This window comes from Lacerta agilis, chromosome 2 (genome assembly GCF_009819535.1).
Source record: "Lacerta agilis isolate rLacAgi1 chromosome 2, rLacAgi1.pri, whole genome shotgun sequence".
In the NCBI taxonomy this organism is placed as follows: Eukaryota; Metazoa; Chordata; class Lepidosauria; order Squamata; family Lacertidae; genus Lacerta; species Lacerta agilis.
In genome coordinates this window covers 111,181,103-111,199,300 of record NC_046313.1, presented here as the reverse complement: position 1 = coordinate 111,199,300, position 18,198 = coordinate 111,181,103, and the positions used below count along the sequence as shown (strand labels likewise).

Genomic DNA, 18,198 nt, shown 5'->3' with positions numbered 1-18,198 from the left:
CGGCGGGAGCTGGAGAGCGTGGCGCTCGGTGCGCCGGACGGACGCGGCATGCGTCCAATGCGCGCTACGGCTGCCGGCCCCTCGCGCTCGCTCAGCCGCCTTCCCGACCCTCCTCTGGCTCCTGCCTCAGTTGCTGCGAGCGAGCGAGCCCCCACCCCACCCCCTCCTCGCGAAGGGAGAGGCGGACGCGCAGCTCTATTAATGGCAGGCTTTGGCGGGGGGCTGCTTGCCTCTCCACCCCCCCACCTCCCGCCAAAGCAGGCTTTGGCGAGGGGGCGCCAGACGATTGGTGTCGCCTAGGGCGCCACAAGCCCTAGCACCGGTCCTGGCCCTACCTGGAGATGCCGGGGATCAAACCTGAGACGACCTGCATGTAAAAGCAGATGCTCTACCTCTGAGTTTTGGTCTATTCTCTTAAAGACTAAGTGAGATCCCAGACCTTCTAAATGAGAGCTGCTTAAACAAAGGACGCTGCCTCATTCTGTGTCAGACCACTGGTCCATCGAGCTTAGCATCGTTGGCGCTAATTGGAGACGTCAGAAATTGAACCCACGTGCTCTACCACTGAGATGCAGCCCTTCCCATATAGCCCAGAACACTTTTCATAGGATTGTAGAGTCAAAAGGGACCACATGCGTCATCTTAGTCCAACCCCTGGCAATACAGGAACCCTTTGCCCAACATGGAACTCAAACCTACGACCTTGAGATTAAGAGTCTCGTGCCACACAACCTGCCGTTTGATGAGTTGAGAGTGATAGTTCTGTCCCAGTGTCATTCAGTCACAGCATTTACAGAACTTATTCTCAAACCTACACGTCCGCAGCCTGTTTCTATCACAGTTGGGAATTCTAAGGGTTTCCTTCTTCCTTTCCTTTTTCCCCAGACAAAGAATGTTTTCAAGCTCTGCATGGAGCTCCCCACCCAACTCCTAAGCTTCTACGGGGCTCCCCTCTTGCCCAGATTCACTGAGGTTTAGGAGAATCAGATACCCCAAGGTGGCTTTCCCTACGCTGTTGATTTTTATGTGGCTCTTCCTGTGCGAGGTGAGGCCCGCCCTCTGGCTGAAGCGCTTCCCGCACTCGGCGCACTTGTAGGGCTTCTCCCCCGTGTGGATCCTCACGTGGGTCATAAGGTTACCCTTCTGGCTGAATGTTTTCCCACAGTCCAAGCACTTGTACGGGTTCTCCCCCGAGTGGATCCTCTTGTGAGCAATGAGGTTCCACTTCCGGTTGAAGCTCCTCCCGCAGTCTGAGCATTTGTATGGGGTCTCCCCTCGGTGGATCCTCCGGTGCCCCGCCAGGTACCGCTTCTGGCTGAAACTCTTCCCGCACTCGGAGCATTTATATCGCCTGTCCCCCGCGTGGCTCCTCTCGTGCGGGACAAGGAGGCCTGGGCTCGGAGGAAAGGCCTCCCTGCAGTCCGAGGACTTGAACGGTTTCTCGTCCCCGCCGACCGCTTCCCGCTTAAGGATGCTTTGGCTCGGCCGGAAGCTCCCGATGGTGTCGCTGTGCGGTTTTACCTCTACACAACCCTGGGCTTCGGGTTCCTTCCTGTGGAAGCTGCCTCCCCAACAGGCTACAGCTCCGCCCGTTCTATTTTCGGGGTCCTGCTTGCCTGCCAACGCCTTCTGACCCAATAACACCGTTCCCTCCTCGTAATTCTGGAAGACCAAGCCGATTCTCATGGATGCATCGTGCGGCTCCACCTGGTCAGAGCCTTCCTGGTGATGAAGGTTATCTCCCACCTGCTCGTCGGCTGCGGAGATAAGAAGAGCATATTATACAGAGGCAAAATGCTCACGGCTGCAATACCTCAAGGAACATCTCTCCTCATTTGAACTGTCCCGGAGCCCGTGATCGTCAGCGAGGCCCTTATTCATGTGCCTCCTCCACGAGAGGTCCAGAGGGTGGCAACACGAGACGGGGCCTTTTCTGTGGTGGCTCCCTGTTTGTGGTGTGCTCTCCCTACGGCGGTTCACCAGGGGCCTTCATTGTGCATATTTAGGCACCAGGTAAAAACGTTCCTCTTCAGCCAGGCCTTTGGCTGATTGACATCCAATGCTCTTTTAAATGTGTTGTGGTAGCGGGGATTATTGGTTTGTTTTTGTTCTTTTTAGAAGAAGAAGAAGAAGAAGAAGAAGAAGAAGAAGAAGAAGAAGAAGGGTTTGGATTTGATATCCCGCTTTTCACTACCCGAAGGAGTCTCAAAGCGGCTAACATTCTCCTTTCCCTTCCTCCCCCACAACAAACACTCTGTGAGGTGAGTGGGGCTGAGAGACTTCAGAGAAGTGTGACTTGCCCAAGGTCACCCAGCAGCTGCACGTGGAGGAGCAGAGACGCGAACCCGGTTCCCCAGATTACGAGTCTACCGCTCTTAACCACTACGCCACACTGGCTCCCAGTGTGTATTTTATAATGTATTTTGTGTTTTTTATATCATAATTTTATGTTGTGAACCGCCCTGATATCTACAGATGAAGGGATGTCTAATAATAATAATAATAATAATAATAATAATAATAATAATAATACACCTCTTTTGCTGCTGACACCACCCACCCCTGGCATGTGTGTCTCAGGAGGTTGCTCAGGAGAGAGTTCAGACCCCCAGGCTGGAAAAGGGTCCCCAACCCCTGATCAAACAGACTCTCCGTGTTCACCATTACTGAGTTGGTTTTCCTCCTTGCTCTGATCCTGCTTGGCTATTCTGCAGAGCTGCTTGCTCCAAGTGTCGGACAGGATCTGGTCCACTTTGGAGGAATTCACAGCCACCTCCGCAAAAGGCACTGGCAGCTGAAAGAGAATGGGGAGGCGGGTGGACCCACATTGAGAACATGCATGAAAACCTAAGAAGAACGCAGCTAGAAACCAGGCCAATGGCCCATCTAAGCCCAGCATCCTGCTCCCACAGTGGCTAACCAGATGCCTGTGAGAAACCAGCAAGCAGGATTCGAGCACAAGAGCCCACTGCCTCTCCTCCTTACAACAGGCGACATGTGAATACCGTAATAATAAAGTGATATTTAGAGGTTTTTGCACCAAAGCTCCTTCAGCTGTACTGGTAGACAGCTCCCAGTTCAAAGAGCTCCAAGGGGGTGTTTGGGGAGGCCACATTTGGGAAAGCAACCATTTTACGTGTGGCGCCTTCACCACCACAGCCATTATCTGCCTGCCCACCCCCACTCCCTGGTGGCCACCAGGCTGTTAATAAATGAGATGGGGAACCAAAAGATGATGCTAACGTACCTTTTACCTGTTATGTGTGAATGTTACTATAATAGTCATAATGGCAACACCAGAATGGGGCCTTTTCTGTGGTGACTCCCTGCTTGTGGAATGCTCTCCCCAGGGAGGCTCGCCTGGTGCCTTCCTTGCATATCTTTAGGTGGCAGCAGGGGTGCCAACTTGAATAAAAATATTGGTGGGGGGGGGGTTTGCCAGGTAAGCCCTGCTCCGCATAATCAATCACAAGACATGGCACACACACACCCATTTGAATGGCAATGCCCATTAACTTGGGGGGGGGCGGACCCCTCAAATGTTTTATGGGGGGGCCCCCGAAAGGACATTGGTCCCTAGAAGCTGGCTCCTATGGATGCCAGACAAAAACATTTCTCTCTCACCAGGCCTTTGGCTTTTAACTATCTATGGCCTTTAGGCATGGGAGAGGTTTCACTTTATTGCTTAAAATGCTGTAAGCTGCTTTGAGTTTATCTGGCAAAAAAGCAACCAGTAAATTTAATAAATAATAACAAAATAAAGCAACACACAAAGTGGATCGCCTCCAAGCCCAACCCACACTCCTGGGTCTGGCTGCCATCGAGGCCTCTCACCTGCTGCCCGCATCTCTTGCCGCCCCGCCGCCCCATCAGGAAGCCTTCTGCCAGGGCCACCGCCTGGGCACAGCTCTCCGGCTCACTCTCGCGTACCCAGCTCTGCATCTCCAGGGGCAGGATAATCAGGAACTGCTCCAGGATCAGCAGCTCCAGGATCTGCTCCTTGGTGTGCCTCTCTGGCTTCAGCCACTGGCAGCAAAGTTCCCGGAGCCTTTGGCAAACATCCCGGGGGGCTTTGGCCTCCTGGTAGCAGAAGTGGCGGAAGCGCTGGCGCCGTGTCTCCGGCCGCAGGGCCCCCTCGCTCGCGGCCTCCTCCTTCACCTTCACGAAGGAGTCCAGGCTTCGGTAGACCTTCTGGGCTTCCCCGCCGAGGCCCGGCACAGCCTGGGTTACCCAGCCACCCCTCGGCCACTGCGCGGCTTTGGCGACACCTTGGAAGGAGGCCTGGATCTCCTTGGCCTCCTCCCCAGAGATGGGATGAGGCTGCGATCTGGAGTCTGGGGCCTGCACGCTCTGCAAGAACTGCTGCCACTGGGTCTCCCAGTGCTGCTTCAGCCTCTCCTCTGGCTCCCGCTTAATCTGTGGTGGGAGATCCTTGCTCATGAAGGTCCCGATGCTCCCCACATTGACCACTTGCGGGACTCTCTTTCCTTCCCCCTGCATCCCCTGCCACAATTTGGAGCCGGCCGTGTCCTGCTCCTCCATTTTCAGAGGCTCTGGGGTGCCTGCAGCTAGCTGCGTCCCCCTGCTTCTCTTTCAAGGTATTCCAGTCTCCCACTTCCAACGCGGGACAGCCTCCAATGTCTTAACCCTCTAGAATGAAGGGGCTTCTCTTGGAGTCACAATTAAGGTTCTCCCATCTGGTTCTCAGGTAGGAAGATAGGTTTCTCCTAAACAGGAAGAGAGACAAAGGCAAGTGTGTGTGAGAGAGAGAGGGAGAGGGAGAGGGAGAATGGTAAATAGTAAGCCCCATGGGGCAGTCATAGCTGCAGAGCAAAAGAACATAAGAAGTGGATTTGTAAAGACTTCGTTTTTCTGGCTAAAGTATTTGTAAAAGCTGGAAATCAAAAATTAAAAAAGGAAGAAGAGTCTTGCTCTAGTTTACAACACATTAAAACATCAAATAAAATTAAAATTAAAAAAGGAAGAAGAGTCTTGCTCCAGTTTACAACACATTAAAACATCAAATAAAACAATTGGCAGACTCCAGCCCTCCAGATGTTTGGGACTACAATTCCCATCATCCCTGACCGCTGGTCCTGTTAGCTAGTGATGATTGGAGTTGTAGTCCCAAACATCTGGAGGGCTGGAGTTTGCCTATGCCTGATCCAGGGTAAAACAAATTCAAGCTTCAATGAAAGTATTTCAGATCCTTCTCTAAATGATATTTTGTTCTGCCCATATTTATTTACCAACTTAATTTATAGATCTGCCCCATAGCAGAAGTTATCCAGGAAGCCAGGGTGCTGTTGTGGTTAGAGCAGTGTTTCGCAAACTTAGGTTTCCAGCTGCTTTTGAACTACAGTTCCCATCATCCCTGACCCTGGTCTTGCCAGCTAGGGATGATGGGAGTTGTAGTCCAAAAACGGGAGACAACATTTGGGAGACACTGGGTTATAATGTCAGAAAAGGACCTGGGAGATCAGCGTTCGAATCCCCACTGAGTCATGAAGCTCACTGGGTGACCTTGGGCCAGTCGCAGCCTCTTTACCTACCTCACAGGGTCGTTGTGGAGATCATGTGTGTGTGTGTGAACCATGTGTTGTTGTTCAGTCGTTCAGTCGTGTCCGACTCTTCGTGACCCCATGGAGCAGAGCACGCCAGGCACGCCTATCCTTCACTGCCTCTCACAGTTTGGCCAAACTCATGTTAGTAGCTTCGAGAACACTGTCCAACCATCTCATCCTCTGTCGTCCCCTTCTCCTTGTGCCTTCCCTCTTTCCCAATATCAGGGTCTTTTCTAGGGAGTCTTCTCTTCTCATGAGGTGGCCAAGGTACTGGAGCCTCAACTTCAGGATCTGTCCTTCTAGTGAGCACTCAGGGCCAATTTTTTTGAGAATGGATAGGTTTGAACTTCTTGCAGTCCATGGGACTCTCAAGAGTCTCCTCCAGCACCATAATTCAAAAGCATCAGTTCTTCGGCGATCAGCCTTCTTTATGGTCCAGCTCTCACTTCCGTACATTACTACTGGGAAAACCATAGCTTTAACTATACGGACCTTTGTCGGCAAGGTGATGTCTTTGCTTTTTAAGATGCTGTCTAGGTTTGTCATTGCTTTTCTCCCAAGAAGCAGGCGTCTTCTAATTTCGTGACTGCTGTCACCATCTGCAGTGATCGTGGAACCCAAAAAAGTGATATCTCTCTGCGTCCTCTTCTTCCCCTTCTATTTGCCAGGAGGTGATGGGACCAGTTAGCCATGATCTTAGTTTTTTTGATGTTGAGCGGGATATAAAGGCGGGATATAAATGCAATAAACAAGCTCATCTGCTTAAGAAAGCTGGGGGGGGGGGGAGCCAGATGGAGATCTCCAGAGATCTCCACATGGTCATGACTGAACCTACGCTAGTAGCAAGCCGTGCCGGGCGGCTGGCTAATTTCTAACACTGCTCACAACGCCTGCAGGTTTCAAGCAAGACCCTGTCCTCCATGAATTTGTAATCCTCTGCTGAAGCTATCCAAATGTCACTGCCTCCTAGACTCCAGCTCCCTACCCCACTGGTTTTCAGGGGGGGAGGCGCAAAATCTCGCCTTTGCAGGTTTCCACCCTTACTAACAAGAAGCCACAGATATGGAGGTCAGACCCAAGCGAAACTGAAGTGTCAGCGTTTTGTGTTCCTCTCCTCTTCTCCCCCCGTATTGTTGCATCTCTCAGCAGTCTGTTCTCCTCTCCCCCCCCCCCCCCCCCGCTTTGCAAAAGTGGTTTCGCCCTTTTGCAGCCCAGGGTTCCCTTTGCAGCAGCTGCTGCTGTTCCTTTATGTACCCCCGAAAATTATTTCTCAGCTTTCAATGCCCGCCCCCCCCCCACTTTTTGCACTCACCTCTCCTTGGCTGGCTTAGCAATGCTTTCTGCACTGTGCATGGCCCAGGAATAAGGGCACTTCTAATCCAGACTCACTCTCAGCAGCCTGAGAATATATATATATAATTATATATATATATAATTTCAATTTTTTAAAAAGCCAGTTTCCCACCAGGGCTCTCTTAGAAAGTGGGGGGGGGGGGGGTTGGGAGGAAGTGGCTTCACAATTCCTGATACTTCCCTTCTGACATTGCCAGGCGTTGCTAGGAATCGCGGTTGCACTCGGTAGTTTTAACCTTTTCCAAACAGGAATGGGCTGGTTTTCTGTGAGCTTTCTCGTGCAAAGGACAGAACAGGGCTGGGGGATCCTGCGGGTCGTCAGATGTTGCTTGGACTACAGCTCCCAGAATTCCTGGCCATTGGACCATGTCTGCTGGGGGCTGATGGGAGTTGGAGTTCATTAACACCTGGAGGGCCACTGGAAATCTATCCCTCCCTGCATCTGTATTGGATTCGAAATTGTTTTTGGTCAGATGAAACCGGGTTTTACATATATATATTTAATCATTGTAATGATTTGAATATAAAATTGTGCCGTTGTTTTTATTGCTGATGCTTATTATTGTTATTATAAATGGCTTCGGTCCAGTATACCTGAAGGAGTGTCTCCACCCCCATCATTCTGCCCGGACACTGAGGTCCAGTGCCGAGGGCCTTCTGGCGGTTCCCTCACTACGAGAAGCCAAGTTACAGGGAACCAGGCAGAGGGCCTTCTCGGTAGTGGCGCCTGCCCTATGGATCAGATGTCAAAGAAAAAAACAACTACCAGACCTTTAGAAGACATCTGAAGGCAGCCCTGTTTAGGGAGGCTTTCAATGTTTAATAGATTATTGCATTTTAATGTTCTGTTGGAAGCCGTCCAGAGTGGGGAAACCCAGCCAGATGGGCAGGGTATAAATAATAATAATTATTATTTAGATTTCCCAATTTTATTTGGATGAATTTAAACCTGCTGCCACCTTGCAAAAGGAGTATGTCCAAAAGGAGTGTGTCCAAACTCCTGAGAATATTATTCTGACAGAGCTACAATTCTCCTGTGAAGAGATATTGACTGTTATACTACTCTGAGAGTTGTAGCTCTGTGATGGGACTAGGACACCTCCTGACAATTCCCAGCACCCTTAACAACTACAGCTCCCAGGATTATTTGGGGGAAGGCATGGCTGTTCCAAGTGATATCACAGTGCTTTAAACGTATGGTGTGAATGTGGCCTGTGTTGTGTATTGATTCAAGGATTATAATATCTGTATTACTATTGTCTGTATTCACATTGGGGAAAGTAACTGCCTTCCTGTTCCAGAAGGAACAGCTACTATTGGTTCATTCAAGTTGCTGCATTTGGATCCTCAGTCTTATTGGTTCCCACCAAAAGGCAGCTTTGTGATTGCTTGAGATTGTTCCCTCCAAAATGTATCCTTTCTAGCCAGTCTTCTGTCCCTATAAATGTAGCTTCCCTCTCCTCAGTTCCCCAGTCTTGTTTGCCTGAATAAAGAGTGTTACGTGAAGAATCTGTCTCCTGCCTGCTATGTCAGAGAGCTGAAATCATTATCCCCACGTTACAACAGCCTGTATCTTCTCTCTGCTACCCAGCATCTTAAACCATGACTTAAGTCATCTACTTTCCCTTCCCATAATGAGAGCACCTACACACCACATTTCCTTCTGCATGGGATCATTCTTGAGGGGTCAGGCTCTGGCTTTGCTGAATCCATTCCCTTCTTCCTATCCCCCCATGCTGCCTGAGTTTGGGTGGGCGGTTGGGAAAGACAGGGTCTTTTTGAGCGTGGCACCATTCGCTTTGGGATGCCCTCCCAAGAGAAACAGATGCAGCTATGCCACTGCTCACTGTCCATCACACAGGCTTTTTCAGAACATTTTGGGGATGGGCGATAGCATTCATTGCTTTGACTCACCGATGTGGAGGGGTTGACTGCTGCATAGTTATTTCTGTAAGACTAGTTTTATTTTAAAAGCTTTAATTGTTGAAAATTACTTCTTTTTTGTTGTTGTTCAGTCATGGCCGACTCTTTGTGACCCCATGGACCAGAGCATGCCAGGCACCCCTATACTCCACTGCCTCCCGCAGTTTGGCCAAACTCATGCCAGTCACATTACTTCTTATAGTTGCCTTGATTTCCACCCCCCCCCCCAAGGAAAGGCATGTTTTATATATCCTAAATATATAAAATAAAATTTACTGACGCTTTCAAGGCACAAGCTGTGCAACCAGTGTTTTAACCTTTTTTCAGTCCTGTGTGGATTTTAATTTTTCATTTTTTGGAAATAATTTTTATTTGATTTTACAAATTCATTCACATTCAAAATCACAGATAATAAAAAAAAATTCACAAGATTCTTCCGAATCTCAAGAACCCCTCCCCTCTGTGGGTTCTTTAGTTAACTTTTTCACCTGCATACTATAAAGTCCTCCTAATTTTCAGCCCTCCATTGTATCCATAGTCTTATGTAACATTACAATAGTTATTTAAGACATGCCAAAGTGTTCAAGTGTTTACAGTGGTCTGTCAAGAATACTGTAGTTTTCTCCCATTCTTTGTTGAAGTTTCGATCCTCCTGGTTTCTGATTTCCCCTGTCATTTTTGCCATCTCTGCATAAGCCAATAGTTTGCTCTGCCAGTCCACTCTGGTAGGGACCTTCCTTTCCAACCTTGGGCGAGCAGCATTCTTGCAGCTGTTGTACCATACATAAACAGTGTTTTTGGTATCGCCGCACCTACAATTCCTAACGAAAAGGCTTCTGGGTTTTTTTTTAACAAACATTATTTTAAACTTTTTTTTCAGTTTGTTGTATATCATTTCCCAGAATTCCTTTATTACTTTACAATTCCACCACATATGGTAAAAGGTGCTTTCCTTTCCTTTACATTTCTAGCAAATATTTGAGCTGGTCCTATACATTTTTGCTAATTTACTTGGAGTTAAATACCAGCAGTACATCATTTTCATAACATGCTGTCAATGTCAAATCCTCTCTACATAGTTTTTCCCATGCTGAAAGCTGTATGTTATATCAAAAATCCCTTACTCATTGTATCATAGCCAGTTTAACTTCTTCATCTTCAGTAAACCATTCCAATAACAATTTATACATTTTAGATAGTAATTTCACATTATTCTACAACAATTCTCTCCCAAACCTTGATATTTCATTAGAAAATGCCTTTATCTGTTTTAAAAACATCTTTAACTGGTGATACTGTAACCAATCTGTTAAAAGATCTCTTATATCCTCAATTTTTTTTCAATTTCAACTGGTGCTCTTCTTCTACTAATAATTCCCTTTCTCATCTTCAATTTTTTCACATAAATCGCTACTAGTGGAGAGATCCACTTCTGTTCAAAGAGATTTTTGTATTTCTCCCATACGATAAATAGTGACTTTCTTACTAAGTGGTTCAGGAAATCTCTGTGTAATTTGACATTTTCATACCATAAATACGAATGCAATCAAATCTATTATTGTGACCCTCCAAATCTAAAATACCTGTATTTTGTAATGTTATCCATTCCTGGGGCCAGCAAAGGCAGGACGCGTCATAATATAACCTTAAATCTGACAGGGGAAAGCTACCTCTATCCTTAGACTCTATTAATAATTTTATTATTGGCTTGGCTTCTTCCCCTGCCAGATAAATTATTATTCTTGGTTTCTTCCCCTGCCAGATAAATTTGAAATATCTACTGTACTGTGTGGATTTTCTCGTGTGCACAAAGGTCTGACTTCTGAATGAATGTTTTCTCACAGAGGGCGCACTTGTATGGCTTCTCCCTCATGTGTATTATCTCGTGTTTTACAAGTTTGGACTTTATAGGGAAGCTTTTCCCACACTGCAGGCACTCATACGGCTTCTCCCCTCTGTGCTTCCTCACGTGGTTGTTCAGGTAACGCTTTTTGTCGAAGCCCTTCCCGCAATCTGAGCACTTGTACGGTGTCTCCAGTGTGTGCAGCCTGACGTGTTCCTGTAAGACTGAAGAATCGTCAAAGTTTTTGTCACAGTGAGAGCACGTGTACAAAGACTCTCCTGTGTGGATTCTCATGTGCTGCACAGAGCCTGAATTGCAACTGAAGTTTTTCCCACTGTTAGAGTAATTATACGTGTTCCACAATCCTGTGTGGGTTCTCTCATGTGCAAGAAGGCCCTGCGCCTGAAAGAAACTGTTTCCACAATAGAATGACAGGTATGGCTTCTCTCTGATGTGAATGCTTTGCTGTACCATAAGGTCGGAGCTCCGTTCAAAGTTTCTCCGACAGTCAGAAGATGCTTTTTGTATCTCACTACACTCTATTCTTTGTGATTCAGCCGATTCTCTCTCCTCTCTGCTAACTTCTGCATAGAAAGTGGATTTTTCCACCAGACCACTCTCATAGCTTCTCTCTTGATCATTCAACAGCCCTGGCTGATTCTCAAACATCATTCGCTTTTGATGGTCATGGAAATCCTCATCTCTTCCCAAACAGGCATTGCTTGCTTCTCCTTGCACTGTACCTTCCTGGTGGAGGGTATCTGTCTCATTCTCCAATACCCGCTCATTACCTGTAGGAATAAAAAAATCCCAGAGAATCTTATCTGTTCTGGAGTGATTATTCCAAACAGAAAATCAACAGAGTTTAGTATCAGAGCTGTTGCAGGCAGAATATAATATAATACCCTGCCCACCCGGCTGGGTTTCCCCGGCTACTCTGGGCGGCTTCCAACAAAGATTAAAATACATTAAAGTGTCACACATTTAAAATTTCCCTAAACAGGGCTGCCTTCAGATGTTTTCTAAATGTCAGGTACTTGTTTATCTCTTTGACATCTGATGCATAGCTGTCAACTTTTCCCTTTTCTAAAGGGAAATTCCCTTATTCCGAATAGGATTCCTCGCAAGAAAAGGGAAAAGTTGACAGCTATGATCTGATGGGAGGGCATTCCACAGGGCGGGCGCCACTACCGAGAAGGCCCTCTGCCTGGTTCCCTGTAGCTTTGCTTCTCGCAGTGAGGGAACCACCAGAATTCCCTTGGCACTGGACCTCAGTGTCCGGGTTGGACTATGGGCGTGGAGGCGCTCCTTCAGGTATACTGGGCCAAGGCCGTTTAGGGCTTTAAAGGTCAACACCAACACTTTGAATTGTGCTCGGAAACGTACTGTGAGAATATGTGAGAATATTCTCTTTCCCCCCTCATAATACGAGAATTAAAGTCTTCCACTGAAGTTGTGTAGTTTCAATAAAATTGTAAAACTACTAGACAAGGCAATGGCTGCTGGCTTAGTTTATGGGAGTCTTTTTTTTTAAGGATTAGAGAAATTAATGGAAAACAGGTCGGTCATGTTATACTGGATCTCTCTAGTCAAATATTGTCCCGCTCTGAATATCAGATGAACTTCAATAAAATATTGGGGTGGGGGTCAGGTACCCCCACCCCACATAATAGATCACATGATGCAGTGCACTTACTCCATTTGAATGGCAACACCCATCAACTTGGGGGGGGGAGAACCCCTCAAATATTTTATTGAGGGACCGAAGGGATCTCATCCCCTAGGAGTTGGCTCCTTTGTGGAGGTTTGGTGAGGAGCAGCTTAGGGGTGGGAGGCTTTGGCATGGAGTGGGCTAAAGTGGGGGGTAGGGGGTGAGCAGAACTTGGCATAAGTATTAGCCCCTAGAAGTAGCAACAGCAGCAGCAATGATAGGGCTGTTGGCACCCATCTGTCTTGGGAGGCAATGGAGGAGTTCGCCTTGAGGGGTGAAGTCAAACTGTCGGAAGGTTGCAGTGCCTGCTGTGGCTGTAGGGACCAGTGTGGGATAATGATGATGATGATGATGATGATGATGATAATGACAGGCAAGTGAAAAAGAGTGAGAGGAGAACCTGAGCATGCTGAATTCTTACTCGGCAATCTTGTCACTTCACTCTGCTCATCCGCGGCTTCTCTGAAGACCTGCCCAGCCCAGGTGTCCCGTGGCAGAGGCTGGCCTGTCTCGGAAGGATCTGTAGCCATCACCGCAAAAGGCACAGGTACCTGAAACAGCAGTGAGGAAGATCATGAACGGAAGAGGCCATATGGCTTCCGCCAGCCTTAAGTTGGGTAACAAGTAATGGTCCAAAGGAACCCGACATGACATACGCTTTCTGGCCACCAAGATCTGGGCTAGAGCCAATCCTTCCAAATACATTAATTTATATGGGTTACTTAACACCCAGACACTTGAAGTAGCAAATTACTGTATTGGCTCGAATCTGAGCTGCACCTGCAAATAAGCCGCACCTTTAAAATTCAGCGGCTTGGAGGAGGCTTGGGAGCCACGGACGGGACGTGCCCAGGCTGCTTGGGGGTGGGGCCGCGCCGCTTTGCCAGCAGCCTCCACCCCTTCCCTCCTTCATTCTGATGGCTCAGGGGAGGCTTGGGAGTGGCGGGCTGGCCAGCCGCCATTATCCTGCGCTCCTGGAGGGGGGGGGACTGCGCTGCTTTGCCGGCGGTGAATACAAGCCACACTTGACTTTTCACGATCGGAATTTGAGGGGAAAGTGTGGCTTATTTTCGGGCCAATGCAGTAACTGATAGAAATCCATTTCAGCACCATATCATAGACCAGGCTTCCTTAACCTCGGCACTCCAGATGTTTTGAGACTACACATTCCCATCATCCCTGACCACTGGTCCTGCTAGCTAGGGATCATGGGAGTTGTAGGCCAAAAACATCTGGAGGGTCGAGGCTGAGGAAGCCCGTCATAGATACCATATGCCAGCAGGTGAAGAACTGGATGTGTCCAGCAGTCTGGATACTTATCTCCCCCTCCCACCCTGCTGGCCAAATTTGACAGGTAGGCGGGGCTGTCCACCTGTCAATCCCTTGACATCATAGTGACATGATGAGGTGCCCACATATGCAGCCATGTGCAAGCTGTAACAACCAGGTGATCTAGTTACAGGCAGGTAGCCGTGTTGGTCTGCCATAGTCGAAACAAAATAAAAAAATTCCTTCCAGTAGCACCTTAGAGACCAACTACCGGTAAGTTTGTTATTGGTATGAGTTTTCGTGTGCATGCACACTTCTTCAGATACCTGGTGAGGTTGATGGACTTCCATTTCTGAAGAAGTGTGCATGCACACGAAAGCTCATACCAGTAACAAACTTAGTTGGTCTCTTAAGGTGCTACTGGAAGGATTTATTTAATTTTGTTTCAACCAGGTGATCGTCATTTGGAAACGCTCGCCATTAGCTGACCACAGGCCCAATGGAGAGTCCTGGAAGGTCTAAATCAGGCTTCCTCAACGTTGGCCTTTCATATGTTTTGGGACTACAATTTCCACCATCCCTGACCACTGGTCCTGTTAGCTAGGGATGATGGGAGTTGGAGTCCCCAAACATCTGGAGGGCCGAGTTTGGGGGTGACTGGTCTAAATGAGCCGGCCAGAGAGAGCTTCCCCACTGCTATGGTACACCTTCAGAATTTCTCACCTTCTGTTCTGGATCCTCCATCTCGTCCCGCCCCAAGAGGAATCCCTCCGCCAGGGCCACCGCCTGGGTGCACGTCTCTGGCTTTCGCTCCCTGACCCAGCTCTGCATGTCTCCCGGCAGGATGCTCAGGAGCTGCTCCAAGATCAGCAGCTCCAGAATCTCATCCTTCGTGCGCCTCTCTATTTTCAGCCACTGGCCACAAAGCTCTCGGAGCCGACCGTAAACGCCTCTCGGACCCTCTGCCTCCCGATAGCGGAGTTGCCTGAAGTGCTGCCGCTGCTTCTCCCTCGCAATGGCCTCCCCTTCCAAGATGGCCGCCTTCACCTTCCTGTAGTCTCCCTTGTCCTGGGCACTGAGGCCGCTGAAGGCCTGCTCAGGCTCTCCGCTGAGAGATGGCAGCAGGAGGGTCACCCACTTGTCCCGAGGCCACCGGCAGGCTGAGGCTACTTGCTCAAAGGAGGCCAGGAAGGTCTTAGCATCCTCCCATGGTGAGGGCTCCTCAGATATCTGTAGGTTCCTGCAACCTGAGTTGGGGGCCTGCAGCATCTTCAGAAACTCCTGCAACTGGGCTTCCCAGCGTTCCAGCGCCCCTTCTTCCGGCTCACGTTTTATATAATGGGAAGGTGTCCCAATAAGGAACTGCCCTGTGCCCCTGTGATGTGGAGCTTTTGCTACACCTTCCATTTCTTCCCATGCTTTGGAGCCTGTCATGTTCCGCATGTCCATTTTGAGAACTGGACTGCCCCTTCCTCCTCCTCCTCCTCTCGTTTTCTCTCCCGTCTCTTGTCAAAAATGGAGGCTGCCCAAGACCCTCAAGGGGGTCTGCAAAATCAGTAGAAGAGGTTTATTTCTAAGTGACGACCAGAAATTCTCAAGCCAAGCCAGCGAGGGAGGCTCTTCCTCCTAACAGCAAGAAACAAAAAAATAAGTGAGGAAACAGTGCTTATTTTATTTTTTGCTTGTTACTTAAATGTTAATGTTGTTAATATTGTTTTATAGATTATGACTGCTGTGGTGCTTTGTGAATCCTATAAGACTTTTGCTGCAATTGTGCCGTTTTCTTTGGGTGGGGGTGGTGTTAATAGCGTTTTATATATTGTAATTGTTTTATGGATTATTTGTAATTCTTTTGCTGGTGATTTGTTACTCATTCTATATGGCACGTATTTGTGATTTTCTGTGGTTTTATTGTTATTTGTCCATCCATGGGATAGCTCAGCATGAGACTCTTAATCTCTGGGTTGTGGGTTCGAGCTCCACGTTGGGCAAAAAGATTCCTGCATTGCAAGGGGTCGGGCTAGATGGCCCTCGTGGTGCCTTCCAACCCCGTGATTCTCTTGTTCGTCAGCTGCTTTGTGATTCATTTGAATGAAAAGTGGCGTAGAATTATAACAACTCAAATCAATTGAAGAGGAGGAGGACCTGGCTATGGCACCGAGACTGACCTGAAAGTGGCCCAGGATTAGACAAATTCATGGAGGTAAAGGCTACTGGTGGCTATAAGCTATGAAGTGTGTATGCACACGAAAGCTCATACCAAGAACAAACTTAGTTGGTCTCTAAGGTGCTACTGGAAGGAATTTTTTATTTTATTTTGTTTTGACTATGATGACCATTCTCTTTCTCCGTGCCCAGAGGCAAGAATGCCAGGGATAGTGGCTCATGGGGGCTTTCCAAGAGGCAACTGGTTGGCTGCAGGGTGCTGGACTAGATGGGCCATTGCCCTGATCCAGAAGGGCTACTCTTATGTTCCGTAGAACCTCCAAGTCCAGAAGCAAGCTACCTTTAAGATCCTGATGAGGAACACCTTAGCTTTTAAAGGCGAACTGGCTTTTAGCTTACTCTGCCCACCTTCAGCTCAGCGTCCACGTTCCTTTTTATTTATTTATTTTGGAAGCAGTGTTTCTCCTACTTTACTTGCAATTTCTTTTTCTCTCTGCAGCACTCTGGAACTAATAATAATAATAATAATAATAATAATAATAATAATACAACTCACCTCTCCCTATAAGCTAAGCAGTGCACCACCAATTTGCCTGGGCAGCACCTGCTGCAGTTCCACAATGCTTTGACAAAGAAGGAAGGAGGAGGAAATTTCAAAAGTCAGATTCCCACCAGGAAGAGGAGGGAAGAAAGGGCACTGGAAATGACGTCACCCAGCACGTTTCTTCCATAACAAAAGAAAAAGGATTTCTTCCTTTCCTCGCCTCCCCCACCATTTCCTTTCTAGGGCTCAGAGCAGAACTCGATAGGTTTAACCCTTTGGGGGCATCTCTCAATTTAAAAAAACAAAAAAAACAAATGCCCCTCTGTGATTTGCTACAGAACTGGATTATGTTTTGCTATGAAAAGCTGTGCCCAGGGCTACATACATACCATGCATTTAAGACACATTTAAAGCACATTTAACACCCACCCCCCAAATTATGGGAACTGTAGTTTAACCCTTCATGCTACAATTCTAGCACCCTTAGCAAACTACAGTTCCCATGATTCTTTGGGTGTTGACCTAAGAAGCTGGACACGAGATGGGTGAAAGAGGAGCTTTCAAACACAGGAACCAAATTATCCTCCAGCTCCTCTGCTGGTCCAGCTCAAGGAAAGGCCCTCTCATCACTGCATGATGATGAAGAAGAAGAGTTTGGATTTGATATCCCGCTTTTTACTACCCGAAGGAGTCTCAAAGCGGCTCACATTCTCCTTTCCCTTCCTCCCCCACAACAAACACTGTGTGAGGTGAGTGGGGCTGAGAGACTTCAGAGAAGTGTGACTAGCCCAAGGTCACCCAGCAGCTGCATGTGGAGGAGCGGAGACGCGAACCCGGTTCCCCAGATTACGAGTCTGCCGCTCTTAACCACTACACCAAACTGGCTCTCATTTATTTATTTCCTAGATCCATAAATTTGGAAGGGACTGTGAGGGTCATCTAGTCCAACCCTCTGCACTGCAGGAATCTTTAACCCAACATGGGGCTCGAACCCATGGCCCAGAGATAAAGTCTCATGCTCTACAGACTGAGCTATCCCTGTTTGTTCTCCCACATCTTAAGGGCCACATTCAAAACCATGTAGTTAAAGCACGATAACCCCACTTTAAATAGCCAAGTCTTCGCCCGCAAAGAATTCCGGGAACTGTAGTTTTCTTCAGGGTTCTGAGAGTCTCCAGGCAAGACCTAATAGAATTATAATTCCCAGAGCAGTTTAACAACCAAACTTTCTCCCCAGGGAACTCTGGAAATTGTAGCTCTGTGAGGGGAATAGGGGCTCTCCTAACAAACTCTCAGTGTCTTTAGCAAACTACAGTTCCCAGTATCTTTATTTTTTTACTCTTTAAATGGCAACATTGTGCTTTAAATGTGTAGTGTGGAGCCAGAGATCATCTAAAGGACCAGAGATCTCTCATCCTTCAGGATAACTTCAGAAAGGGGACTTGCCACAAAAGTGGCAAGATTGCGAATTAAAACTATACTGACAAGCCCTAAGAAAAAATGCTGGAATTATCCATTTCCACTAACCTATTATTTATTATGGATTTATTCATCACCTTACATATACATAAGGCAACTTCCATTAAAAAAACCACGATTCAAACATATTGCATTTTTAAAAAACAGCTCGGGAACAGTGTATTTGTTTCTTTATTAAAAATGACATCTAAGTGGTTTACATGGAACGTAAGATGCAATTAGCAGCCAAAGTCAGAAGTCAAAAACAAGTTGACATAAAAAAACACCAACCCACCACACCCAAGTATTTACCGTATTTTTCGCTCCATAAGACACACTTTTTTCCTCCTAAAGAGTAAGGGAAATA

The 18,198-nt window shown here is 47.6% G+C and overlaps 3 protein-coding genes across 3 annotated transcripts; all 3 read right to left on the bottom strand.

The window, feature by feature from the left end:
- Window positions 1-375: 375 nt before the first annotated feature.
- Window positions 376-6,971, bottom strand: LOC117042707 (zinc finger protein 397-like). Its single transcript, XM_033142318.1, has 4 exons — window positions 6,877-6,971; window positions 3,835-4,727; window positions 2,662-2,794; window positions 376-1,757 (listed from the first exon to the last, which is right to left on the bottom strand). The coding sequence occupies exons 2-4, from the start codon at window positions 4,540-4,542 to the stop codon at window positions 931-933; spliced, it is 1,668 nt and encodes a 555-aa protein (XP_032998209.1). The 5' UTR covers window positions 4,543-4,727; window positions 6,877-6,971; the 3' UTR covers window positions 376-930.
- A 3,630-nt stretch (window positions 6,972-10,601) lies between these two features.
- LOC117042797 (gastrula zinc finger protein XlCGF49.1-like) lies at window positions 10,602-11,572 on the bottom strand. Its single transcript, XM_033142449.1, has one exon. It carries the CDS (start codon window positions 11,353-11,355, stop codon window positions 10,618-10,620), a length of 738 nt encoding a protein of 245 aa, XP_032998340.1. The 5' UTR covers window positions 11,356-11,572; the 3' UTR covers window positions 10,602-10,617.
- Window positions 11,573-12,434: 862 nt separating this feature from the next.
- Window positions 12,435-16,547, bottom strand: LOC117042437 (zinc finger protein 202-like). The gene is made up of 4 exons (XM_033141983.1): window positions 16,386-16,547; window positions 14,387-15,289; window positions 12,816-12,945; window positions 12,435-12,535 (listed from the first exon to the last, which is right to left on the bottom strand). Exons 2-4 carry the CDS (start codon window positions 15,110-15,112, stop codon window positions 12,435-12,437), a joined length of 957 nt encoding a protein of 318 aa, XP_032997874.1. The 5' UTR covers window positions 15,113-15,289; window positions 16,386-16,547.
- Between the last annotated feature and the right edge of the window lie 1,651 nt (window positions 16,548-18,198).

What these genes read in the sequence shown, in the direction of transcription:
- LOC117042707 (XM_033142318.1), bottom strand. Translation starts at nt 4,542, where the DNA reads ATGGAGGAGCAGGACACGGCCGGCTCCAAATTGTGGCAGGGGATGCAG. An exon ending in GCAAGAGATGCGGGCAGCAG is followed by an intron (nt 2,795 to 3,834) that starts GTGAGAGGCCTC and finishes ATTCTCTTTCAG; the next exon opens with CTGCCAGTGCCTTTTGCGGA. An exon ending in GGAAAACCAACTCAGTAATG is followed by an intron (nt 1,758 to 2,661) that starts GTGAACACGGAG and finishes TTATCTCCGCAG; the next exon opens with CCGACGAGCAGGTGGGAGAT.
- LOC117042797 (XM_033142449.1), bottom strand. Translation starts at nt 11,355, where the DNA reads ATGATGTTTGAGAATCAGCCAGGGCTGTTGAATGATCAAGAGAGAAGC.
- LOC117042437 (XM_033141983.1), bottom strand. Translation starts at nt 15,112, where the DNA reads ATGGACATGCGGAACATGACAGGCTCCAAAGCATGGGAAGAAATGGAA. An exon ending in TGGAGGATCCAGAACAGAAG is followed by an intron (nt 12,946 to 14,386) that starts GTGAGAAATTCT and finishes CTGCTGTTTCAG; the next exon opens with GTACCTGTGCCTTTTGCGGT. An exon ending in TGAAGTGACAAGATTGCCGA is followed by an intron (nt 12,536 to 12,815) that starts GTAAGAATTCAG and finishes CCCCCACTTTAG; the next exon opens with CCCACTCCATGCCAAAGCCT.